The 27,564-nt window shown below is 42.9% G+C and overlaps 1 protein-coding gene and 1 long non-coding RNA gene across 4 annotated transcripts in view; one reads left to right on the top strand and one right to left on the bottom strand.

Annotated features, from left to right (window-relative positions):
• PCSK5 (proprotein convertase subtilisin/kexin type 5) overlaps positions 1–27,564 on the top strand; it is a 447,741-nt gene that overhangs the window by 178,146 nt on the left and 242,031 nt on the right. For all 3 annotated transcript variants that reach the window (XM_059411831.1, XM_059411830.1, XM_059411828.1), the window contains exons 8-9: positions 9,024–9,236; positions 19,474–19,574. In XM_059411831.1, coding sequence (XP_059267814.1) covers positions 9,024–9,236; positions 19,474–19,574 — 314 coding nt within the window. The remainder of the gene's footprint in view (positions 1–9,023; positions 9,237–19,473; positions 19,575–27,564) is intronic.
• Positions 30–16,272, bottom strand: LOC132024801 (uncharacterized). Its single transcript, XR_009406312.1, has 3 exons — positions 15,830–16,272; positions 5,062–5,177; positions 30–225 (listed from the first exon to the last, which is right to left on the bottom strand). It is a non-coding gene; the product is annotated as an uncharacterized LOC132024801 (long non-coding RNA).

The following is a 27,564-nucleotide window of genomic DNA, read 5'->3' as shown; positions in this document are numbered from 1 at the left end:
GTTCAGAGAGCATATAAGATTCACAGGTATTGTTATAGCGGGTTGGAATGAGGAATTGAGAAACATAATTTGCATGTTCCTCCTCTGAGCCAGCTTTTGAGGCACCCCCGGCCATGGGGAAACAGCTTCAGCAGGGCTTAAATCTTGGAGGCTGCGGGAGTGACCAGAAGTAAATAATAACCTGGATTCGCTGAGTTTCATTGAGTCCGATGAGAAAAACAAGGCCTGAGAAAAAAATGGAGGATTGACCATTATGAGTTGACCATAGAAAAAATATTAATAGCAGACAATTATTTGGGAATTGTTGATTTGGCAAATGGGAGAAGGCAGGAAGAAAAAGGAGTTTTGTTTTGTCCAATCCACTACCGTTCAGCAGGTTTCCCTAAACCATATTATTATGCACTTTTAGGAACACCCCCGTTGCATTCCTAGTCAGTGGGGACCAGCATTTCAGTCAAGGTGGGAGTGGACCCATCTAGCTCTGACTCTGTCAGCTTCATTTCCTTTATTTTCCAATGTAGGAATTTAAAATTTCGATAGATGAACCTCTCATGGGTCCAATTTTAAATAATATCTATAGCACATGATTCAGCCCCAAATTTTCATTATATAAAGTTCCTAAATGTACAGACTATCTAAAGGATCATAGCAGTACAATTCTTTGCTTGAAAACGTATGTATTTCCATTAGTAAACACACCTGGTTTTTATTTCCTCCTAGATCTTCTACCTTTTCTCCATGAAAGACTGATTTTCTTTTTCCAGTTATACTTCACAAATAAACAAAGCGAAAGAAGTCCACACTGTTGTAATGCTGTTGTTGGACGTCAAGGACCACACCATTGTGCACTTTGGTGATAAACTGTCAAAAGCTATATTATGTGTACAAACCCTCAGTGTTAACATTCTGAGGAAGAGGCAGCTCTAGGACAGGGTTGGTCCTACCAAGCCTTTAATGAATGGATATTCTCCTAAATTTATACTCTGGCAGATAGGGTGGATAAGAAACTCACTTTAAAAAAAAAAATTTTTTTTTCTATGCACATGATAAACATAAATGTAGCCTTTTATCAGGAACCTGAGTCTGGGGAAGTTATGAATTTATAGAATTAACTAATTTTTATGTTTGTTTTGACCATTTTTTCCAAACTCCTTTTATAAAACTGAGCTAAAGTCACCTTTAGGTTCCCTGAGTTGAGGACATCAGGCTACTCGTTCAGGTACTAGAATGTGAACAATGTTGAAAAAAGATGTAGCTTCTAAGTATAAATGAATTTATCATTTCACCAGAAATGCTTGCAAATACCATCACCAATAGTCAATTCCACAGTCACAAATTGAGTTCTCTATTCCTTTATAAAGGGAATTTGTCTACCTTTGGTGTGTTTAGAAAACATATAAGAGGGCTTTTTGTTAAAATAATAGGATAGCTAATAACTGCATCTAATATTTTCAACATACTAAAAAGCCTACAAAACATTTAGAAAATGCTTAGTATTCACAGATGAGCCACCCATCATGTACACAGCAAATGAGAAGAGAGAAAACCTGACTAGGGGTGGAAAAGATGGGTGAGGTTGAGATGAAGGGGAAGAGAGGCTGAAGTCCTATCACACAAGAAAAGCTAGGAAGACAAAAAATGGGGAGAAACAGCTTACATTCACAAAAGCCTTCTTCACATCACTTTTTAGTGCTTTAAAAAAATAACTGCATATGTATTTTCAGTATTTTTCAGTCATCAACCATGCTTGCATAGGGTAAATAGCATAGAATGACAAGAGTGAGGACCCACCCCCAGAGTGTTTTTTGTAAGTCAGTCTGTCGATGTTTCGACAGTCCTTCCACCAAATTGGACTTAGGGTTACATGGCAGCCTGGGGTGTGGACATGCTGAAGTGGGTATGAATAGATTAAGAATAGCAGTTGGGTTAGGCACTGGGGCCCAGGGAAGGTTGAACATCAGCAGGTGTTGGCTATCTGTTGAAATCGTCTTTGGGAAGCATTGCTAAGCATTTTCAATCCTAGAACGTTTGCTTGGAAATGAGTGGGATTAGTGAGCTGCTGGCTGCAGTCCAATTACCAAATAAACCATCATTGATGACAGTTTGGTTTTTCCTGGAAGTAGTTCTTCTGTTTCACTTAACGATTCTGAGAGCACAAGAATGAAATATTCTGAGAGCGGAAGTAGAATGCAGTGACACCTGTATACTCTTTACATCAGGCACTCTGACTCGAGGAGTGAGTAAATCATACAAATAAGGGTTGCGCTTGCGTATTTTCTGGGTGAGGGAAGACAATGCAGTAGAGTCCTCAGTCTAACAAATTTAGGACTCTGGCACAGTATAGACAAAGCAGCACTTAACCTCCAGATTCCTCACCCTCGGAGGACCCTTTCCTTTTACTCTTTAAGAACATCTCATTATCTGTCATCTTGGATTCCCTTATGTTTTGGTGGGGAGTGACCCACTGTCTTCCCTGGATCCAGATGAGTCTCACCTAGAGCTGCCCTTTGAACAATGTGGAGATGAGGGACACTGTTTTCCTACATAATCCAAAATCCATGTATGATTTTGAACTCCCCCCAAACTTAACTACTTGATCAGTAGTCAATTAACGTGCATTGTGTATGTTATATGTATTACATACTGTCTTCTTATAATAAAGTAGGCTAGAGAAAAGAAAATGTTATTAAGAAAATCATAAGGAAAGGAAGACAAATTTACACTGCTATACTGTATTTATTTTAAAAATTAACATATGAGTGGATTTGTACAGTTCAAACTCGTTATTCAAGAGTCAACTGTAATTAATTTTCCTACCCTAATCCCCATCCTACTTCAAGGAACTGATTGAAGAAACAAGTCACAGGGTTTAGTCTTTCCCAAAGACGTCTTACTGAATCTATATCATGACTACATTTTCTTGTTGCATTCCCAAAGAAGTTTTCTCCAGGCATTGAGTGACTATCTGCTCCTGACATGTCCTCAATTATGGCTTATATTTCTTCTTGGATTACTTTTTAGGTCACTGTTAAGATGCCTTTGTTTTCATGTGAATCATCTGTTCTACAGGTGATAATGATTCAAAGGATTATTAACTATTAACTTTAAGAAGTAATAAATATTTTAGAATTCTGGGACATTCTGTGTGAGAACTAGAAAAACCTTTCGGAAGTGTGCTGTTGTCATCTTGCCTTTATATTATGTTTCTAGACCAGACCTATTTTTGTTAGTGAACCTGCTCTGTTGAGGAACCAGACTGATTTTGTTAAAAAGATGATTGATTTTGTTTAAAAAAGATGAACAGTTCTTCATATCTCAGCTACCACATATTATAGTTGTCCTTGTTGTTCCTGTGCCTCTTCTGGTCTCAAGCCCCTTTAAATCTCTTATCCGAGTGTAGAAGAGCTTCCTGGAGGGTGATACTCTTTTCTCATTGAGAGAACGAACACCCAAAAAGATGGCAAGTGGAAAGGTAAAGGGCTTTAGTAATTGGGTACGCAGGCTATGCTTGGAAGATGTCACAGATAAAGGAAATTTCCTTATCATGTGTTGTATCATCTTGTCTCTTTGTGTTGACACATACAGATCTGCACCTTCTGATCAGTGTCCTTGGGACCTCCATCCTCTGTCTCTACCACATTCTGGTGATATGACGGCTTACCTATTACTTAGTGTTACTTGGTTTTCTAATCTGTAAAATACATATCTGACTTGCTGGAATTGCTCTAAATTAACTAATATTTGTGAAAGCACCAGCACAATGTCCAGCCACATTTTTTTTTCTATTTTTTTATTCTTTTTTTGTATTTCAAAAGTCTCTGGTCACTTATTCATGCCCCTGCAAGAATTTTTTTTTTCACTTATTCATGCCCCTTCAAGAATATTTTCTAAGTGATAGGGGAAAGAAAGTAATATTAAAATTCCAAATAAAATCTAACTGCATTGGCTGGAAAATTATCACAGCATTTTAAAGAAATGTGGTTCTCTCAACTCTCTAGATTTCAAAACCTGGCTTGAGGCATATGACTTAATTGGTAACACAGCATAAAGTAGCCTTTTCTGATCCCCAGAAACACAAGAAATTCAGTTCCTATCTAGTCTTTAGTAATAAAACTATGGGCATTTTAAATTGATGTTTGTAGGGCATACATGAGAAGAAACACATGCAGAATTAAATACGCAGTGAAAAAGAATAGAGTTTGGCCAAATGGGTCTTTTATGGATTTCACAATATATTTTGCCTTGAGTTTACTTTTAACTTAGTACTGAACTAAACTGGAAGATTTTTTTTTTTCATCCAAAGCCATATTTAAATAACCAGTTGCAATCACAATACTTGAAAATTTCATTTCCTACACTTCAGGAAAATATGTGTCTTAAGACTCTTTACTCTTTATTCTACTCTGCCCACCTTCCTTTCTCCCTACATCCCACATTAGGATTTAATTCTTCAATTACTCTGAATTTTAGAGAAATGTCTAGATTCTCTTTTGCCACATATGTTTTGATTTTCTGAATATTGCACTCTAATGGGAATCTGCTGTGCATCTGTAGTAAATAAATCTTTGAATTGCTAATTGTTTCAGATTAACTCCATAGATCTTTAGCACAGATCTTTATGGCATTTTCAGCCCACAAATTAGCCTGTTTATTTCTGGGACTTTAATCAGAAACCCTACACACATGCACAAGGGTCAGAATGCCTGGTGGATAGTGTAGCAGCGGTGTCTATATATTCTGTTGCCTCCTTGGGGGGCAGGCCACCCTCTATCTCCCCCTCCCCTCTTGTGTGAGTCAGCTTGCACTGCCATAACAGAATACTGCAGACTGGGTTGCTTAACAACAGAAATGTATTTTCTGGAAGTCTGGAGGCTAGAAGTCTGGAAGTCCATGATTTCAGGGTGCCAGCAGAGTTGGGTTCTGGTGATAACCTCTCTCCTCAGCTTAAGAGACAGCCACCTTCTTGCTTGTCTCCACTGTATTTAATATAGTCACACTGGGGGTTATAGTGTCACCAAATGAATTTGAAGGGGAGGGGACGCAACTCACTCCATAACATACCTTAAGGACAATGCCAGTTGTCTCCCATGGGATTTTCCAGATGCTCTCTCCCCATCTCTCCACAAACTCTGTGCTCAGGGAAAATGATCCATATGACTTCCCAGGTCCTCTGGTTTCTGGGAGAAAGTTGGGAGAGAAGAAAGAGATAAGGGTCTCAGGACATATTCCCCTGGTCCCCTCCCAGCAGGGGTTGGTATGTCCCCTAGTCATGTCTCAACTCCTGTTAGCCCTTCTGTTTCCAGTTCCCATGACAACCCCTCCCCACCACTCCCCAGCTTCTTTCTATCCTATGGGGGGTTGGGATAGTTATTGGTCTCATACTGTCCTTTGATATTTCCCTTCACCATACCCAGTTATAAAGTAATTCCCTCAAATTATCTTTGATAGAGAGATATCACTTCTTATCTGTAAAGGGCATTTTCAGGGCAGTGGCAACCCACTGTTCTTTCGGCCATTCATTCTGTCAACCCAGCCAATCTCCAGAGGACTCCATAATAAGTCCTGTTTCCTTTACAGTGGTGTCCTCCCTGGATGCCACCATGATGGAATAACTTGTGGTCCTACTTCTGAGGGAGCTCCGATCAGGTTGGGATTTCTAGGCAGAATTTTGCAGCTGAAACTATGTCCTTTTCCTTAGAATGCTCAGGACCATCCATACAAGCCTCCTTTCTTATCATTTTAATTCTGCAACCAATCCGGAAAGAGCTTAGAGGGCTGGTCTGCTCTTAGATTTGAAAGCCGGACTTCAATGAAGAGATTGGAGCTTTGGCTAAAAATAATACAGCAACCACCAACCAGCCTTCTTTTTGCCCAAAAGAAGACTATTGTCGAGGGTGAAGAGCGCAGGCTTTAGCTCTAGTTGGATTTCAAGGTCTGGCCCTAGCATTCATGAGCATTTCTGAGCCCCAGTTTACCCATCTGTGAAATGATATAGACTTAAATCGTGCAGAATAATGTTTGTATAGTGCTTGGTGCATAATAAATGTCTATAAATGTTAGTCTCTTTAGTGCACAATGAACCTTCTGTGTGTAAAACCTCTTGTGATCATAAAGTAAAAATTATCTTTTAAGAATTGGCCCTGTGTTTCTCCTCGTAAGAGGGGAATAAATGCGTTTGTTTCTGTTTATAAAAATTGCATGTGGTCATGGAAGGATGGTATGAAGAAGAAAGAAAAAAAAATCCTTCCTAATCTTACCAAACAGAATTAAGTTCTGTTATATTGTCACTTTATGGTAACTTTATGCATTTAACTTTATACACATTAACTTTTTAAACGCACCACATGCACACACACACACATAGAGGCACACATACATTCTTTTTCTAAACTGAGACCATATTACATCATTTTGTATCCTCCATTTGTAATTACATTGTCAAAACTACCTTCTAAATATTTTCTTACTAAATATTCTTTTAAAACTGAGTACGTTTTTAAAGATCTTTTCAGTGAATTTTACGCAAAGGCACCCAGTCATAATTTTGAATGGGTATATGTGTGTGTGTGTGTGCGCACGCGCCAGATGTGCTTTTTTGTGGTTTTGTGGTTCTTAATCTATTATCTGTCTCAGTGCTGTTTAAACCAGGAGTGGTTTTTGCTTATGTCTTACATTCTGTGGACCTGTCAGATAAAGCTACAGTGTGACCACGTCTTCACCAGCAACACAGGACCTCAGTCTGTGATAGAGAGGGTATATATTGATGATGAATTGGACCCTTCCTTCTCTGGCTATGATGTTCTCTCTCTGAGGTGAGAGTATGAGTCAGTCACTAGAGTTTCTCGGTCTGGTTGTCCACACCATAGTGAGCGGTAATTCCTTCTAGAGATTTACAAAGCATTGAACAAAATCCCTCATTTATGATGGCTGAGTGAATTTTGCATCCTTCTGTACATTTCCTGAATAGTCTGATGACAGCCTGAAGGATGGTAAACCAGACCCAGCTATCAAGTGGCAGTAGTATCCAGAACTTTCTCTCCCTCTCTCTTCACAAATTTTTCCCATTCCTGTGCGATCATATTGCATTTTTCCACATTGAAAGACGAAAAGAAATCCACGTTCAGGTCAAATCATGTCATAAATATTCTGTTTCTTGAGGTTTTGAGGTCAGAGACAGTTTATCAAGGATATTTCAAATTCTTTCTCGTCTCTCTTTCTTTGGCTCTTTTACCAAAAATTCCAATACCACATCCCAAACTACTTTCCTTCCACCTGAAACCATAAAAGCCAGGGCCTGGAAGCAAAAAAAGAGTGTCTGCCATCACCAGCTAGTGATTTCGGTTCCACTCCCTAATTACCAAATGATAGATTTGGCCTGTGTGTCCTTCAGGGTGACTTCCAGTTTTAAAAAGGTAAAATTTCTGAGGGATTCCATTCTACCTATTCAGAAAGATACACATCACTTTGGCCAACTTCTCTCTTTTCTTCTGAAGATCTTATCTTACAGAACTAACTAGTCCTTATGCTTCGGTACATCTATGTTCTACTTTACTTCTTCTCCTTAATTATTTTATAACCTCAGGAAACACCATGGATGGATGCCACATTTTGACATGAAGACTGTAACCCCATCTCCTAGCTTTGTAAGAAAAATTTCACGGATTGGGTGGAAGAAAGTATCCCACCGTCAAATATGTTTGGAAAAAAAGCACCGGATAATATCTCCCATAGAGTTTTGCAAAGAACAATCACTGAGTTCTACAGTAGGGGAATCTGTTTCATTTTGCTTAACTTAGAATTTCCCAAACATACTTAATCTTGAAATTTTTTTTTTCATCTCTGGAAGCATCCATTAACATCCTTCATAATTAGTGTCCATTGCATACATAGGGGAGACACAGCTCTGGAAGGCTCATTGTCCCTAGTTCTGCTCCTCACCAGCAGTGTGACCTAAGGATAGATCACACAACCTCTCCACTCCTCATGTTGCTCATATGTTGACTGAGGGAGCAGAAGAGCACCATTTCATGTGGAAGGAGACTCGTAGCCCTAGTATAGGTCTGTAGTAATCACAGCTAATGACATGCCCACTCTGCAGTCTGGCTGGGGGGCTCAGATTTTGTCTTTCCACTTTCTAGCTATATGACCTTGGGAACATTTCTTAATTTCTGTAGCTCAAGTCTTCATCTGTGTAGTAAGGACAAAATCATACCATTCCCACAGGGTTATTGGAAGAGTTGAGTCTGATTCATGTAAAACAATTACAATTGTGCCTGGTCCGTGGTGGGACCTCTTATTGTTGTCATTGGTACTTTTGTGACCTCTCTGTGACGTGTGAAAAGGATTATTTTAGGGTTTTTTATTGGGATGTAATTGACATGTAACATTATATTCAAGCATACAAAATGCTGCTTTGGTATTTGTATATATTGGGAAATGAATACCACAGTGAGTCTAGTACCATAGTCTTTCACGATGCCGAGTTATATTTTTTTTTCTAGTGTTGAGAATTTTTAAGATCTACTCTCTTAGCGACTTAGTGTATAAACAATACAGGATTATTAACTGGAGTCACTGGGCTATACATTACATACAGATTTTAGTTTCTGAAAGCAACTCCTCTTGGGTCACCTGGGTGGGTGAGTAGTTAAGTGTCCAGCTCTTAATTTCAGCTCAGGTTGTGATCTCAGAGTCATGAGATCGAGCCCTGGGTCAGGCTCCACGCTCATCACAGGGTCTACTTAAGATTCTCCCCATCTGCCTCTCCCTACCACCCCTGCCACAGGCTCATGCTCTCTTTCTCTCTTTAAAAAAAACAAAAAACAAAAACAAAAAACATATATATATATATATGATAAAAAGCAATTCTTGTGACCTCAAAAAACAGCCTACATCCAGTGCATTACTAAAATAGCATCACACCCCTCCTACAGCTATTTGATGTGCCCTGTTGCTATTGCTCTCTGCACTTAGAGTCTGTGATCTGTGTCTTCTGTCATTTAACTTTTTCTGTTTGTGAACAGGGGCGAAGAGGCCTCGGCTCTGTTTTTGTCTGGGCTTCAGGAAATGGTGGAAGGAGCAAAGACCACTGTTCCTGTGACGGCTACACCAACAGCATCTACACCATCTCCATCAGCAGCACGGCCGAGAGTGGAAAGAAGCCTTGGTACCTGGAAGAGTGTTCGTCCACACTGGCCACCACATACAGCAGCGGAGAGTCGTACGACAAGAAAATAGTACGTAACATTTGAGTGTCCGTCACGACTTACTCATTTATCTTTCCTGGTGAAAAGGAAGAACCATAAACTCATACGTACAAGCAGTATACAGAAATAGACAGTAATATGTGGGAATCAGCTGCTGGCTCAACCCAAGTATCAAGTGTCCTTGTTCCATCACCCGTTCATTGGTAACTCGCTCAAGGAAGGTTCTGGCTTTTTTGGGTGTGTCTGATGGAAAATTTCAAACACCTTGCTCTTGATCATAGTTTTATAAACTGTCTCAGGGTTTGTCTTTCTAACGTGGAGCTAGGCTGCTTCCCTTGATACTTTTCAGCCGTGGCTGAGACCCTGCTCTCAAGTCTTAGAGATTCATGCAAATCTGGGTCACCTCTGACTTTCACACAGCAGTGGAGAGACAGGTGATATGATACAACTTGCTTTATGTCGTGCTTCCTTCACATCCTTTTAGTTCTTCTTGATTCCTGGTTCTATGTAATTGTTATGTGTGACTTCTTAGCTATCTTTTACTAACTTCTTTAGTTGCATTTTTTTGATTGATTGAAGTAGAAAGTGCCTACCTATATGCATATCCCAATACCCCTATCTTTCCCTAATTCCTCCATAACAACTGGATTAAAAAACATGCATTGGGAATGCCTGGGTGGCTCAGTCGTTCAAGCATCTGCCGTTAGCTCAGATCATGATCCCAGAGTCCTGGGATCGAGTCCTGCCTCGGGGGGGGGGGTCCTTGCTCAGTGGGGAGCCTCCTCCTCCCTCTGCTTGTACTCTCTCTCTCTCAAATAAATAAATACAGTCTTAAGAAAAAAAAAACCCACATGCATGAGTCCACCTGTAAGTACCTCCATCATTCATTAGTGAACATGACCCTGCAGTACAAAGTTAGATGTAAAAGGAGAAGATATGGAGGTGACAAGTTTCACAGTGTCCTGGCTTTTGTAATGAAAAGTGACATTCCATGTTTTACCTTCATTAGGAAAATGTTATAATCCAGGAGTACCCCTTATGCTCTCAGATATGCTTGTCTCTCAGTACTTAGGGTCACGGTCCTCTAAATCTGAGTGGCATCCGTCAGTTCTGCATCATAAAAATCCTGATGGAGCTCTCTGGAGTAAGGGTTCTCTTCCAGTACCTCTCAGGTCTGAAGGCAAACTTGCCATTGCTTCGAAGCAAATATGCCCATAGACTCCTGTTTTTGCTTGTGGGCTGGTTGCTATGGAGGGGGAATTGCGAAGTTCATAAAGGCCTTTCTTAAGAGAAATGTACAATCCAGCGGGCAAAATCTCCAAGGAGAAGGAAGGGTTTTCTGGGTCCTGGATGGGAGAACGCAGTAGGGACAGAGGGACCTCAAAATCGTTATGTGAGATTTGCTCCCCAGCCCTGACCTTCCTGGGCCCCCATCGTGCTATGATGCTGTGCTCGCTGCTATGACTGCCCCTGCCTCGGCGACGACAGATGGTCATTTAGGATTTTCCTGAGAAAGGACAGAGTGATCCAGTCACTGGGTGAATCCAGTCCGTCATAATAGACTTCACTTTCTTTTTTTTTTTTAAGATTTTATTTATTTATTTGACAGAGAGATCACAAGTAGGCAGAGAGGCAGGCAGAGAGAGCAGGGGAAGCAGGCTCCCTGCTGAGCAGAGAGCCCAATGCTGCGGGGCTTGATCCTAGGACCTGGGAACATGACCTGAGCTAAAGGCAAAGGCTTAACCCACTGAGCCACCCAGGCACCCCAGACTTCACTTTCTCCGGACTTGCTACTTCTGATACCAAAACCTTTATGGACTCACTCTATATATTTAACTTAAACCTGTTTCTACCTTCTGTTCGGTCTCTTTCTCCCATGTTCATCACAGCAGTCTGTTAGTAATTTTTCTCCATCCGGTTCTTAGAGTCTCTTTATTTTGTGAGACTCCCCAGATCACCATAAATTGGAGAGGAAGTTTGATAGTTCTTCCAAGCTAGAGTCTCTGGCTTCAGACATGTCTCAGTGGCTCAGTGAACCTCACTGAGTCTTGGTTACGCCATCTGTAAAATGCAGGCAAAACCCTTGCCAGCCTCATTGATTTTGGGGGGAAGATGAGGTGCTAGACATAAGGGACTCACACTGCACTGGCGCAATGAACCACTCAGGAGTGGCCAGTGCCACTGTTCCCTAGGACAGTGTCTCATTCTGAATCCTGGGAGGCGAGGCTGGCCGTTTTCCCAACTGTTGTTAATCAGGGCTCTCGTGGCACCTCTGTTTTTCCAATCTACAAAATACTGCGATCTGCACCACCTACCCCATAAAGAAAGGCACTTTGAACATGAACATGTTAACGGTTTGAACATGAGTAGAGCTGGCAACGATGTCAGCCTTTTCGGGTCCAGCTGACCCCTTTTCCTCCTAGATGTCAGAATGACAAATAATCCTGCATTGTGCCTGGGACCTTTTCTCCAGCAGGCTTTGAACCAGATGCCCTGGGTCCCTCGGAGATGCCCGCTTCCTGGCTACGGCATTGTGATTGAGTGTTGCAGAAATGGTGGCGTCTGTCTCCCTTTGTTCTGGGGCTCTCCTCCCCCCACTATCCATTTCCTCGTGCCATTGGCAGCCCTCTTCGGGAGAGCACGCTTGTCATGTCTTATTTGTAGAGCACCTTTGTGATTTGACCCAGGCAAATGCCAAGGATTCAGAAGAGAGGAAAGATCTCTCTGCTTCTGGAAAAGCACTTTGAAGAAATTTCACTTGCCTTCAACAGAATGTCTTGTCATGGTATGTAAGCAGGAAAACCTTGCCCTGGGTTTCCAAACAGCCAGATCTCTGTCTCTTGGTGTCCTGCCCCTGTTATTTGTACAGTCGTGGACCTTGATATTTCATTCATGCTTTAACAGATTCACATCAGTCATGGCCTTATGTCTCTTTACAGCAAGGGAAGCATCCAAAATACCAAGACAACTACAACAGGAAACTCCCCGTAAGCTAAACAGAAATCAGTTGAAATGCCCAGCTATTCTAAAGCCATGTGATCAAATCAGTATGGTTTTATTAATAATAATGCATACATCTTATTCCATGTTGAATACATCATACATTCACCGTGATATTAACATGCCATAAATGTGGAATTTTTGTTATTCCTCCAATTCGTAGCAAGTATGGCACTGTGCATATTAAATGGACCATCTCCTAGTATCCTTAGAACTCCCCCCAGGATGACCAGGTGCCGTCCTGCCTTTAAAGATGAAGAAACTAGTGCTAGAAAGGTGAAAGAAAGCCAGGCAGGAAGTGGTAGAGCCTGGATTTCTAGCAGTCAGGATGGACACCCACGCCCATCTTGTCGCCGGTACACGGTCGTGCTCTGGGTTCTTTCAAAGGACGCCTGCTCTGGTGGCGTCCACAAGTGATGGTGCTGCTTTGGCCCATGTGGGGCTCTTTTCACAGTGATAAAATACACACACACGTGTGTGTGTGTGTGTGTGTGTGTGTATCCAGAGAGAATATGTAGTTATCTATTATTTTTCACTACTTGGCGGATTTATTTTAATTCTCATGTTGTAAGACCCTCTCACAATCCCCTCAGACCATCCGTCCTCTTGCAAAAACCTGCAGCTCTTCGCCGGTCTGGATTGCAGGGTCCTGGGGCAGGATATCAGCACTGAACTCCTCCAGGTTACGCCTTTTGTGTGACCTCCAAGCCAGGGCTCTCTGTCCTGCAGCGAGCGTCATCTGTTCAGGCACCGTTCCCCCCAGATAGCCCTTAATTTATGCCTCTTCTAGAGCATCAGCTCAAGAAGGATTTTCTTTCCCACCTCCCTTAAAATCAGGGCACTGCCATCCCCCACTCTTTTTATCTGTTCGATTTTCTTCCTCGTGTCCTTGGAACGATTTAGGACGTTGCACGTTTTCGTGCTGTCTGTTTTGGAAAAACAGATTGGAAACTGTTTGTGAAACACTAGATTGGAAACTACGTGAGGTTGAAGACTTTGCCGTGTTCCTTCCCAGATCCTGAGCTGAGTAAATATTGGTGCATAAATCACCATCAGACACTGGGAAGGATGGGACCTTCCCGAGTTGTTTGTATAGCTACAGGAAGACAGGAAGGTGTTCTGTTTCTTTAAGAGAAACTCCTTCTGGTCGGTTGGTGAAAAGCAAACGGTATTTGACGGTAAAATATTTGGCATAGGAAATGGCCCACAGGACTCTAGCTACGTGATAAAGCTGTACCTACAACCTTTGTTCGAGTCAAAGGGCATCAAAGGTCTGGTCTGTCACCCTTCACTGCGTCCTGAAATCTCTCCCCGGTTCTGTTTGGGGAATAAAGCTTCCCTCTCTCCCCAGCCCCTCCTGTCATGAAATGATCCCTTTCTTCGGGGACTCGTTCAACCTTTGCCCTTTTTCCTCTAGTAATTTGTCTTAGGGCTTGGCATGTGGCAGGGATCGGGTTCCTCCTGGGAGGGGTCTTGTGAGCCAAGGGTTGAGAAGATAGGCTGTGCTCAGCCCTCTCCTGACGTCATGTTATTTTTTGTGTTCAAAACAAACTTGCCGCCTGGAGTATCTCAGGCTTGGACTGAGCGACCAACTCCATGTGGAGGAATTCTCTTATTGCTCTCAGGGTTCCTAAGCAGCTACGCATTTTCTTTTTTTGCAGAAACATCTCACTCCCCACTCCCGCCCTTCCCCGCCACCCCAGTCGTTATTCCGTTACAGCTACCATTCGCGCTGGGGTTGATTTCTGTCATCTCTCTGTTTCTTCTTTCGATCTGAGAAATGTTATTATTTTTCAAGTGGAAGATGAGCAAACCCAGATATCTGTAGTGCGTTTGGAAGGTTGGACACATCATCATCTCTAGCAAATGTTAAAAAGAAGAAAGGACAGGGACACCTGGGTGGCTCAGTTGGTTAAGCATCTGCCTTTGGCTCAGATCGTGATCCCAGGGTCCTGGGTGATCATGATCCAGGGTCAGGCTCTCTGCTCAGTGGAGAGTCGACTTCCCTCTCTCCCTCTCCTGCTCCCCACTCTCCTGTTCATGCTTGCTTTCTCTCATTTAGTTTCTCTCTCAAATAAATAAAATCTTTAAAAAAAATTTTTTAAAATAGGAAAGGACAGTTTGTTCCTCAAAAGTTCTAATTTCCCCTGTGGCCCAAAGGAGAGCGTCGATGCCCATTGGCTGATGGGAACTGGATCTCAAGGCCAGTTCCTCTGCCATGGCCACTGGTGGTCTGGAGCGGCCATCTTGGCTTTCACGGACGGCTACCCCCTGTGACTCAACCTTTCCTTTGGGGGCCATGTCAGGATTTTATCCTCTCCCACTTACCCATCTCTTTAGTAGCTACGCCTCCTTGGGCAAGTTGTTCCCTCTGAGCCTCCCACTTCCTGAGTTAATAGTGTACCTAGTGTGCAGAGGTCCTGTGACTTTAAAGGTAGTTTTATGCACACACATGCGTGTGCACACATGTAAACACCTGTTGTGTGTCATCCCCCTTGTTGCAAGTGGTGACGGTTTTCTAAGCCATCCAGCATGAGGTAGCAACAGCGGTGGTGAGGAAGAGCTCTACTTTAGGCCCTGGATTACACGCACACGTACGCACACGTACACACACGTACTCTTTCGTAGGTGGCTTGTAAGTGTATGTGAGCTTTATTTGGAAAGTTGACCAAAACAACAACAACAACAACAAAACCTTGAAGTCTTTCTTAATAATTAAAGGGCCTTCAAGTAGAGTCTGAGGGAGCTTGATGGAAATAATTCAGCTTAGCCAATAAATACTAAGCTTCTGCTCCCTACCTAGCGCAGAGCTGAACATGATGGAAATGCAAAAATCATCAATGATGGCAGACTCCTCCAGCGACAGTGGCCTCACCTTTGTAAGCACAACCTCCCATTTGCACATCTCACCTCCAGATTCCCCTAGCAACACAGGGCTGGAGTGCTGTGTGGCCTCCTCGGTCACGACTGCGACTGCGTTTTAGACCAGACTTCGGTTGAACCCAGGGAGCATGAATTGGTCCTCCATTGCATTTTATTTTGCCGTGCTTAATAAATCAGCTTCTTCTGTTTTATTCATTGACACATTGAAAATTTATTTTCTGCCTTCATTCCCCCATCGCTGTGTTTGAAACAGCTTTTCTGGCACATTCCTCATCCAAATCAAACTCCACACCAGAAACAAATTCAACGTAACAGACAGTAGAATCATTTCATGTTTTAAAAATATCTGCTCGGTTGCTCTTTTAACAGCTAGGAGACAATATGGCCCCTTCAAAATAAAACCGATCGCAAGATATCAGGGAGATAGAAACTCTTTACTCCAGGGTTGTATTAAGACTTGTCACTCATGGCCAAAAGTCCGCCTGAGCTGAGGTTCCCTGGAGAATTTCCTCAACAGGCTGGAATAAAAGAGCCAATCAGCCCAGCTAATGAAATGTGAAATATTAGGAAATAAGAGCTTAGGATGAGAAAAGGCCAGGGTTCTGCTCAGAGGGAGTGAGCCTAGATCTGAACGACGCCCACCCCTTCTCACCAAACACCGAGGACATCCCTAACGCGCCGACCTTCCCCAGACCGTCTGCTCTTCATCCTGAGACAGGCCAAACGTCTAATTTACTCACCAGGATAGCTTTGATCTGGCTTGAGGCCTGGTGTCCTCTCCCGTTTCCCCCACTCTGACAGACAGGGAGGATATTTTCTTGAGCAATCTGAGAAGTTGCGCAGAGGAGAATTCTGTTTCTGATTTGGTAGTGAACCGAGGGAACCTGGAGCGCGCGAGATGCATCTCCGGGGATCAAAACCAAATTCCGAGACTTGCTTTTAAATGGAATCGAAACTTCCAGGCTTTCATTTTCCATGCTCACACGTAGAGCCTCCAGCCTCCGTGACGCGGGCCGACTGTTCCACGCAACTTGGCTTTTAAATTATGCTGTCCGGGTTTGCGTGCACGCGTGGTGATTAATGGGGTCCCCCGTGTGGTTCCAGTTTTGGGGACATCATTTTTCTTTGAGACTGCGTTCTCCTTGGTGGTCTTTGCCTTTTCGTTCTAAAGAGAGACCTCCAAATTCCCTGACACTGTGACTTCTCTTCATGATGAAAAGCCTGCCTTAGATCTTTCCAGTAATTTACGCCTAAATATTTCCACCAGTGACAGTAACTTCCTCTTGAAATGACCCAGCTGGAATTTCCCCTGAAAGCAGGGTGAGAAGAAGGGAGGGAGGAAGACTGCTTTTGATTCTTTCCTCTCCGCACCTTTTTCCCTTCCACGCTCCCTGGCCTTCATACCTCACCCCCTTTTCGCTCTTTTTTTACTTCTTAGGTTTCCTTTAGATAAAGTGCTTGAAAAATAAGTAAATACAGGAGAGCCCAGCACCGGTCGGAAATTCCACAAGCATGGCCATACTGAGAGGATGTAACATGTGGCTGGTGTTTGTACAGAAAAGCAAGGGGCAGCTTTTTATTTACGCATACAGCATGTACATCTCTACCTGGGGACTCCGTAGGGAGGAGCCGTCTTCCTGTTGTGGACCTGACATCCCAAAGTCTTTATCATTCATGTTGGACGTTGGTGGGAGGTGGCTCTTTATTCGACTCAAAAACGTCACACACACTTGGGGTGTTTATCCTGGATGGGTTTCTGTGGCGGCAAGGGTCTGGTACAGCTGAAGGACAAGCAAAAGGAGCCAAGTGGGAAGACTTCGTGAAAAATCTTGAATCCAGGCACAAGTCATTGAAAAAAAAGAAAATTTGGCCAAGGAATGTGACCATGAGGGTGAGGTAAAATGAGAAGAATGCAGGCAGGGCCATCTCTCAACAACAGAGGATCTGGAGGCTCGGAAACAGACTGTTTCTGGGGTGTTTATGCCTTGACGTACAGACCAGGACTTTGGAAAACAAGGCTGCGCGTTGACCAGCAATTTCAAATGAAGTAGACGTCCCTTTAATGGCCCAGTAGTCCCACTTCTGGTCACGTAGTCAAAAGAATTGAAAACAGGATTGTGAAGAGATCTCTGCTTCCCCGTGCTCTTGGCAGCATTATTCACAAGAGCCAAGAGACGGAAGGCACCCAAACATCCACGGACGAAGAAAGAAAATGTGGTAAATACATACAATGAAATATTATACAGCCTAAAAAGAAGGAAATCCTTCCATGTACTACAACAAAACGAGACTTGAAGACATTATTCTGAGTGAAATAAGCCAGAACTCACTCTCTCTCTCTCTCTCTCACACACACACACACACACGTGCGTGCGCACACACAAAGACAAATACATACAATTATGTTTATATGAGGTACCTTACAATAGTTAAACTCATAGAAACAGAGAGTAAAATGGTGGTTACCAAAGGCTGAGAGGAGGGGAGAATGGAGAGTTGTTTAGTGGGTGGAGTTTTTTATTCATACAAGATAAAAATGTGCTAGAGAGATCTTTCATACAACAGCGTGCATATAGTTAACAATACTATACTCGACCCTTAAAAAGTTGTTGAAATGGTAAATTTGTGTTACATGCTTTTTTACCTCAACAACAATAACAAAAATACCTTAAAAAAATACCTTTTTAAAGTCAATGAATAAAGATCCAGAAAGTTTCTTATGCAGGAGTGGGTAGGGCTCTGTTTACCCAAACATCTTATGAGCATCCAACACAGAGGTTCAGAAGATGGCTAGTTAACCACGTCTGTTCATCAAGAAACAACCTCCCTGGCTTGCCAGACACACTGTGGGGGCTCTCGGCCACCATTCACTTATTTAAGAAAAGACGGTAAGGCTTACCTCCTGTCTCCCACCACCGTGTCTTATGGCTCTCTATATTTTTGTTCATTCTGCCACTCCTTGGGTATCGGTGCCTCTCTGGTATGGATGGTCTGGTGACATTAAAAGTGTCAAAAGGAACAAAGAAAAGAGAACTGTTGGCCCTGTGTGAAACTATCTTGTCAATGTAGAGCTATGCCAGATAATTAAAGGGTCCATTCATACATCCTCAGGGGCCTCTGAGGAAACTATTAGGGGAAGGCTCATTTCTGAAGACTTAGGCAGCACTTTCTTCCTGTGAAGATCAGATTTCTTTCCAAATCAACCAATCTCCACACTCCTCTGGAAGGATACACCTTAGAACCACAGGACTTTGCCTTCAACTGCCTTTGTCCCCCCACACCTTTCTGATGAACTTTCACCTCAGTTATCCTATTTGTCTTGATGCCAAACAAAGCTTAACCACTGTCTTCCAGTAACTTCGAGATGGGCTCCAGCTCACCTCACGAGGCGTGTGCATTCCTGGCAAGAGCAATGCCTGCCCCAAGGAGGCAAAAGTAGACCGTTTTTGGGGAGGGAAGGTTTTTTAAATCTTAGCTATTTCACAGGTTTGCAAAATTTACCCCAGCGTGTTTCATTTGTCTTGTGAAGGAGAATCTCACTTCAGCTTTTTCTCCCTGAGTGAAATGATCATGAAGGGGAGGTTTAAAAGCAGGGCTCTTGCTGATAGGAATGTTATTCAGCCACAGCTGAAGTAAACTGGATTCAAACCAAGAGGGAAAAAATGATCTAGTTCTCACATTCTGATTTCAAAAATGGAGAAATGGCGAAATCTCCTTCTATAATATACCGCCAGGCCCTCAGTGGGGTAACTTCCCCGCAGGCACCCTGGGTTCAACCTTGTTTTGGGTATTCACGTTAAATCTTTGAGGAGGTCTTGGTTCTTCCCTGCATCATTTCTGTGGTTGCCAAAAACCCACATTCCATCGATGACAGAGCACGCCTTCGCTTAAAACCCTTGCTTCTCCCAAGGTATCCATTCTGGAAGGGCAAGGCCAGACCATGTGCTTTCATGCTTCCAATGCCTACCTCAGCGTCTGATGATTGCTTCAACATATCTGATCATGAAAAATGTTGGGGTCATGAAAGAACTTTAGTTTTAACTAGAGCTGGATCTGGGCTGAAGCAAGCGGCAAGCGGGGGTCTGGGGGGGGGAAATGGAAGGGCACACAGGCATAACCCCTATGTTCCAAGCCAAAGACTCGCCCTAGTCCTGACCCCGGTTTTAACAGAAGTGGAGTCTGATTTCCAAATGCTTCTCTTTTCAAAGTTGATTTGCACAGGCGATTCTCTAGAAGTGATACAGTCACGGAAGTACAGGAACAAGGAATTTAAAACAACTGTTTCAACACCCCCCTCCGTTCTACTTTTATGAGGGAATTTCATTCTACTTGCATGTGACTCCCATGGCCCCAGAACCCTAAATTTTTCATTTCTGTCTTCTAGATTACTACAGATCTGAGGCAGCGCTGCACGGACAACCACACTGGGACCTCGGCCTCGGCCCCCATGGCCGCGGGCATCATCGCGCTGGCCCTGGAAGCCAAGTAAGCCTTTATCTCCCTATGTCTCCGCTGATGACAGCCCCTCATCTCAAGGACCACTTACCCATCCCCTACGATAGAATCCCTAGCACCAGAACCCAGAATAGAACCTTCTAAGTCCCACCTTTAAAACGCCAAAGATGAGGGTTTTAGCAAGAATTGTTTTCCCTATATTAAGAGAAAAAAAAAACACTTTTTTTTTTTTTTTTTGGTTTTTATATCCTTAAAAAATCAAACTGTGTAATTACTTTATTATGGAGTCATAGCGCAAGCGTGCCAGTTGGCTCCGACACTCTTGCCTTGTTGAGGTTTTTATTCTAGTCTGGGAATGTTCCTGTGAGTCTCAGAGCAGTCGGGGCCCCTTTCCCTGAGGAACAGTGAGGCCGCTCAAATTCCAGGACAATAGCGCTCCCCCTGGGGGACAGACTGTGTCCAGGTCCTATGACAGAAGCATAGGGACAGGAACAACCCATTTACCTTCTGTCCTGTTCAACACGGTCAAATTCTGTCTGAAAGACCAGTTTGAAGTGGCCCCTTGGATGATGTGCGGTCGGTCTCACCTTTCTCTAAACACCAACAGATTTTTCTGTCTTAACTCTTTGAAATCACTGACCTTAATTCTTGTAAAACCTCATACAGATCTATACTCTCTTACCCTCACTTTCAAAATCCAAAACGTCCAGAAAACTGGAAGTTCTTTTGCACATTTGACACACAATGTCCTCTCATGGCAAAGCTTGCCCTGAACTGGTGTGAGGCCTTTTACAGTCTTTGTTGTGAAAATTCCTACATTTTACTGCAGAAATATGAATGTATTTGATTACAAGGTGCTGGCTCAGACCCCCTCCCCACCACCTCCATTGGAAGTTTTGTGTAATATGTGCTCTGGATGCCATATCTGAAAAAATTTTTGAATTCCAAGCACAATAGGTCCAAAGATTTTAGAAAAGGGACTGTGGGCCTACACTCTGACCCCTCCTACAAGGGGACCGTAAAAGCAACTGAAGTAATAACATAAGTGTTTTTCCAAAAATAGCCTTGCACCTCTGCCTGAGGGAGGAAGGGAAAGATCCTTCGATTTAGTCCTACCCTGACGTACAGCAATAGTAGGTGACCGGAAAAGAATGCAAAAATCATGACAAGACTCGGTACTTCAATAAGAAAGGTTCTTGCTGGTTCTCAGTACCTTTACAGCTGCTGCTTTTTAAGGCAGGGGCTGGGTGAAGGCTCTCGGGCCTTAAAGTTATATGGAAAGTGTACATTCTAAGCCATGGAAAGCCTTGGGGTAAGACAGGCAGAAAAACAGAGCTTTGGTTGTGGGCTGCTGTAGTCTGTTCAGACCACTATCACAAAATACCATAAGTGAGGTAGCTTATAAACCACAGACAATTTTTTCTGCTTTTGCTGGAGGTGTGGAAATCTAAAATTGAGATACTGGCAGATTCGGTGTCTGGTGAAGGTCCATTTCCTAAGTGGGTCCCATGGTAGCAAGAAGGGGTGAGACAAGGGAACTCTCTGGGGTCTCTTAAAAGGGTACTAATACCACTCATGAAGTCTCCACCCTCCTGACCTAATCATCTCCCAAAGGCCGCACGTCCTAGTACGATCATGGTGGGCAATAGGTGTCTACATATGAATGTTGTGGGGACAGAAACATTCCGAACATGGCAGGTGTCGTATCTCTTCTTGGCCTCTTGCCTAAGCATTGGTGCTAAGGGAAGCCTAGCTGCCCACAGATGTTTGTTTTTCTTCCTTTTGGATGAGGTTAAATATTAGTCATTTCAGCATATTCTGTCTTTTAAAGATTTTATTTATTTATTTATTTATTTATCAGCAGGAGAGAGAGAGAGCACCCAAGCAGGTGGAACATTCTGTCTTTTAAGGTGGTGGAAGTTCAGGTGTAGCAAAGAACTTGCACTTACCGTGTTGCATTTTACTGGGAAGTTCTGCCCCCAGAAGTCTCCATCAACTGTCTGTTTTTAAGATGGTCACTGTTGGATTTTTGAAAATATATTATCTTCGTCCTGAAATTCTGGGGTGTTTCTCGGGAGTATTTCCCAAGGCACAAAATACCGAAGGGAAAGAAAAGTCTGCATCTCCCCGTTCCCCCCAAAAATGGTTGTCATCTCAAACTCAGCATCCAAGGGTCCTGTCCGTGACTGTACACTTGTAGACGTGATAGTCGGTTCCTCGGGATATTGCTGTAACACTAATATTTCAACAATTCTTTTGAGCACTATTTAAGCTCAAATGGAAAATCCTTAACATTTATGCCCCAAACAGCCCACTCAGTTAGAGAAGTTCACTTTGGGGCTGGGAACACTCTGAAATTCTTCGTCTGTTTTCTCTTTGTCTGCATTTTGAGCATTTTTAAAGACTCATTTTTGCCACAACTGTGATGGGTGGAAGGAAGTTTGCAGGATATACTCTACCTGGCAAAATCGACTGTGGGTTAAGATTTTAAGCGGTTCAGTTTGATCGTGGGGCCAAAGTAGATGGCCAGTAATCTGATGAAATAAGAAAGGATTGGCCTCGCTCTTAACTCCATTGGCTTGTTCTACAGACCAGTCTTTGCCTCCGAGTGAAGGTGGAGGCTAGGAGAAAGCCGTCTGAGGATTAAATGAAAGGGTCAGACATGATTGCTCTACGGGGATCAATAATTTCCTCCCACATAAGGAAAATGTACCTGGAACTAAAAAATGGGAGCCAAGAGCTCTGCCAACCTCACCCACTCCGCAGCCCCCACCCCCTTTCCCCAGGATCTCCCCTATCCTAGTACTTTCTAGCAATACTTGGACCTTGGTATTTGGAGAGTCTGCCTCTCCTCTCAGAAGCTGAAAAGCCTCATCCACAAGATAGTCCCCTGTAAGAAGAGAGGAGAAAAAGGCAGAGTGAGGCAGTTATGGCCCAGGACACTGCCACACTGCAGACATGCATCCCCTGCGCAGGTCAGTGAGGAACAACAAGACTCAGGGCTGGGATGAAGAGCCACGGCGCGGGCTTCGGTCCCTGTTGATTGGCATCGCCCAACCCTCCATGTCCTGGAGGGAAGCAGCTTCATTTCTCCGAAGGTCACTGGACTGCAGTATCTCCTCAGGGAAAGCTCCCACCTCCCTGCTCCCCGCAGTCTGGTTTCTCCGCACCTGCAGGGGCCTGCCTGCGTCAGAACAGTAGATCTCCCTTTGGAGCCCCTTGAAGCGCTGGGCTTTCTGCCTTTTGGGTTCTTCCTGCTCCTCTCCCCTTGGAGATTTTCCCAAAAACCAAATGAACAGAACCCACCCCCGCCGCAAAAAAAAAAAAAAAAAAAACCACCTTGTTAGGAATCTACGAGGAGAGAAAACAAAAACAGATGCAAACCACAGAAACAGACAAGCTTCCAGGGCACAGATCTCTTATCCCTGCCCGACAAAAGCTGGGTCATGAATTAACTCGGCTGTGAGGGCTCACAGGACAGACACCCCTCCCCTAACCCCGGGCCCAGGCCATCCTTTTCCCATAAATGTGTAGGAACATGTGTCATAATAGACTCCCCCATAGCACACCCCAGATCTCAGGTAAAGTGAATCCTCCCAAGACAGGAGGGATTTGGAATGGCTCTAAAACTCTGCCACCTTTCCTGCTCTTTCTGGGTTTGAGCTCTCCTGCCTCTGACGCCTGATCTCAAACTTTGCCTTTCTAGTAAACAAGATAGTTTCCTTCCCTCCCAAGGACATGGCCTGGGTGCCAGAAGTTGTATATTTCTTAGCTTTCTAGAAATCGTAAGCAATTTCAGAATGAGAGATAAAACTGCACTCTCTAAAGAGAGGGGAGAAAAGGTCTTGTGTTGGGGTGCTCTTGTCCTGTGTTAGTTCAGTGGTTTATGATATTTCAATTATTTAGGTTTTGTGGCGTTGGAAGGAATTTTCAGGTTTTTCAGTAGAGTGTGAATATGTAATCAGTGATTAGGAGTGAACTAATGATCATTTGGGCTGTTGCTGCTTCAAGTAATGTCTTTTTGTACAGCGTAACTCGGAAAGTTCTGGTAAAATGAGTGTTCTTAAATGAAGAAAGTAGTGAAACATGACTAATGGTTTTAGGGGAGCAGCCTAGAAGAACACCAGGTCACATGTCAAAACAGCCTTGCATCTTGACACAAATATATATATATATTGCTGGTCCTCTAGCCTCTGGGAAGAGAAAAGACAGAAAAGACAGTACATGATGGGGTGCCTGGATGGCTCAGTGGGTTAAGCCGCTGCCTTCGGCTCAGGTCATGATCTCAGGGTCCTGGGATTGAGTCCCGCATCAGGCTCTCTGCTCAGCAGGGAGCCTGCTTCCCTCTCTCTCTCTGCCTGCCTCTCTGCCTACTTGTGATCTCTGTCTGTCAAATAAATAAATAAAGTCTTAAAAAAAAAAAAAAGACAGTACATGATATTTCCTACTAAATGGTTTATAAAATAAAAATTGAAATAATTGATGTTCATAAAAAGATACTGTTCAGATTACCTTTTTAACGACTTTATTTGATAGAGAGAGAGAGAGAGAGAGAACATGAATGGGGGAAGGGCAGAGAGAATGAGAGAAGCGGACTCCCCGCTGAGTAGAGAGCCCAACATGGGGCTCGATCCCAGAACCTCAAGATTATGACCTGAGCAAAAGGTAGAGTTTAATGAACTGAGCCACCAAGGTGCCCCTACTATTCAATTTCTTATACTATGTTTTACTGAAAGTTTCCCTGATCTGAGTCTGTAACTATTAGCAAAGCGAAGCTAGTTTACCAGCATTAGCTCGGGACATTCAGAATTTAAGTTTACTAAAGAGGGAGCCTGCTTCCCTCTCTCTCTGCCTGCCTCTCTGCCTACTTGTGATCTCTGTCGTCAAATAAATAAATAAATCTTAAAAAAAAAAAAATGAAAGAAAGAAGTCTTTTGGCCTTAAGTTGCAAATAGGTCTCTCATTAGAAATTTGATTAATATATATTTAGCAATCAAGAACTGTTGCACAATGAATGGTCAATAAAAGGGACTGAGTTGGGTAGAAATTTCTAAAATTATTTAGGACTCTGAGAAGGAGTATAACTGATCCACAGAACATCCCACTAATCCTTGTTTTAAGTGACCCGGAAGCATTTTCCTCAGATTTCAGATCTCAGGGGCCTCAGGAATACCTTCCTTTGAGAACATCTCATCTCACATATCTGGACCTAACTTCAGAGAATACACAAATTAGGGTGGCAGAAAATATACAAATTCTGTACTAGAAATATACCTGAAGTGTATTAAGCATTTGCTGCGTCTGTTACGCTAGCTTCATGGGCACACAGACACATCTCTAGGTAGGCTCGTCTCCTTCTTATAACCTGTTTGTTCTCTCCTAGTTCAGACGTCCCACTGGAACATATCATATACATATTTGTAGAACACAGGTTCTAGAATGTATAGAGAGAGGATATAGTATTAGGTAACTTAGTTAATTTGTTGTTGTACTACAGATGTTTTTATATGAATTCTCTTCCAAATGAGGCTTAAACCCGTTGAGAAGAAGGGTTGTACCTTTCGGTCTTTATTTATATGCATATAACAAATATCTGATACATACTAAAAAAAAAAAATCATGCTACACGCTAAGTGAATTAGGCAGGACATAATTCAGATATTTGCAAAACCTGTTGCTTGCCTTCAAAGGGAGGCAGATGTACACTAACATATATGCATGAATTGTTCACAAAAGCCAGTGCAGTCATTTTGGGGGAGTGTGCAGGATTTGGCGGAAAACAGAAATGGCCAGCCTCCATGATCCAACTTGGAACTTTGGCTCCACGATGCTTTCATATCCTCCGTGACATCTAAGCACAGTGTTTTGCAAAAGGTCATTTCCGAACAAACATTAGATCAATCCATCTAGTCCAGCCTTCTTATTTTTTGTACCCGGGAAATGAGGTGAACAGCATTGCTCAATTTCACATATTCATTGTTTTTATCTTTTAGTTCCTCTCATTGGTGTTGATTAAGTGACTTCTCCCCACCCCACATCAACTCATCCCTTACCCCGTTTACTGATTGTTCCTTAGAACTGGGCTTAACGCGGGTAAAATAAAGGCATGATGTTATTCCCTCCCTTCTCTTCCAAGAGAAGTCCCTCTACCTTTGATCTTTAGTGAAAGGGATAATGGAAGACACAGAAAGGTCAGTGTGTGAAGAATTAGAGATGTGTTGAGCCACAAGATGATTCACACCATATGCTGTTGATTTCAGAAAAACCATTCTGAAAATTCTCTTCTCGGGAAATTCAACTTACCATCTGCATTTCTTATAAACCTACAAAGTCCATCTATATAAATGCTATGCCGTTCCTACTGATCAACCACTTTATGCCTTTGCTCTGCCTTTCATTATAACCTCTGTCTTACCTATGTATGTTTCCAATGGAGGGAAAATATGAGGAAATGCCCTCAAATATTTGCGATTCAATTACTGAGAGAAATCCATACCTGGGACAGTTGAGATGGTGCCTGGAGTTTTTAACAAGCTGAGTTAAAGTAACTAGCAGAGGGGCTTCAAAGTTCTAGAACTGACCATTGTGCAGGGAATCCACATAAGAAGGACTTGATGGACATAAACATTTCTAAATATTGGGGTTAGCATCTTAGGCCTGATATCTTATAAACTCTTCTTATCTTCTTTTTTTTTTTAATTAAAAACATATTTCAGTATAAAATGTTCCATCAGAAATTCTCCTAAGGGCCACATTCCCCTGTACGAAATGTAGCAGCGGGCAGGAAGGCAAGTGCATTTGGTTATTGAGGTAAAACAGCAGAGAACGTACCAAACTCTTAGCTTTTCGGAGGGTTTTCTTATTTCACTTGGAACTTCAGAATCACATGCACAAAGAGTGCATGACTACGGGCCAGGAGCCCCGATTCTGTAGAATGACATCCTTACAGGATAAGGATGGAGTTAACATGCTCTCCCGCTTCCCCCACACTCTCAGAGTTTCTCGAGTTCTATAATGTTGTAGTTCGGGCTTAGCATTTAGCCGAGATTTCTGGCAGGAAGGGTTGGGATCGGAGCATGAGGAGGGTGGAGAGACTTAAAATAAGATCAGGGAAGAGAGCTGAAAAGGTTTGCGAGGTAAAAACAGCGCACATTTCCACTTGAGGCCCAGCGGACAGAGAAGGGATGCACGGTCCTGGATGATTTCCTATAGTGAAATAATTGTAACCAGACCCACAGAGCAGTTACCGCGGCCCTTCTGCCAGCACTGTGCTTGAAAATAGCTTTGTTATGTCTACACACACACAGACAATACACTGTGTCCTCTAGCACTTTTCTAGTTCAAATTATATGGAAGCCAATTTTCGTCGGTCTCAGCTTTGTACCTAACTGGTGGTGAATGGCTTAAAACAATGCAACTTCCAGGGGTGTCCTGTATTGCAGGGAAAGCCCTGGTCAGGAGGCTTCTTCAGCCTGTATTGTCTTGAGATTAAGCCTGATATTTTCTGTCCTGATCTCCGGACACGGGGAAGGGATGGATAGTTGAGTCACCCAGAGACTGAACTGAAGACAGAGAAGTTATCAGGTGATGGTTAGCTGCTGCTTTTCCTTAGTTATATTTTCAAAAATGTAGGATTCACTGAACGTATTTTGCTCTTATCGCTGTAATAATGAAGATTGCTTCTTAAGAAGGGTAGTTCGGTTCAGTTGCGATCGCCAGCATTTTTCCTGTCATTTGTTACGTTAGAAATGTCTCATGTTGTAAGTATCTGATTTGTGATTTAACCTGAGCAGGATCGCTTTAAGATTGAAGGTAGGAAAGACCTTTATGGTGTCTTCTGGGACTTGACTCATTTTATAATAATTATATCATTATCTTATATCTTATATGCCAGGCTCTCCACTATCTTGACAAGAATTCCATCCCAAAGGACCCTATGCCTGAGAATTCTATAAATAATGATACCACTTTGAGAAAATAGCAATGTAGAAAGCTTCTCTTGGTTGAAGCCTAGGGTTGG

Source organism: Mustela nigripes, chromosome 9, assembly GCF_022355385.1.
Source record: "Mustela nigripes isolate SB6536 chromosome 9, MUSNIG.SB6536, whole genome shotgun sequence".
Lineage (NCBI taxonomy): Eukaryota > Metazoa > Chordata > Mammalia > Carnivora > Mustelidae > Mustela > Mustela nigripes.
Note: the sequence above shows the minus strand (reverse complement) of the source record. Positions and strands in the feature narration are given on the sequence as shown.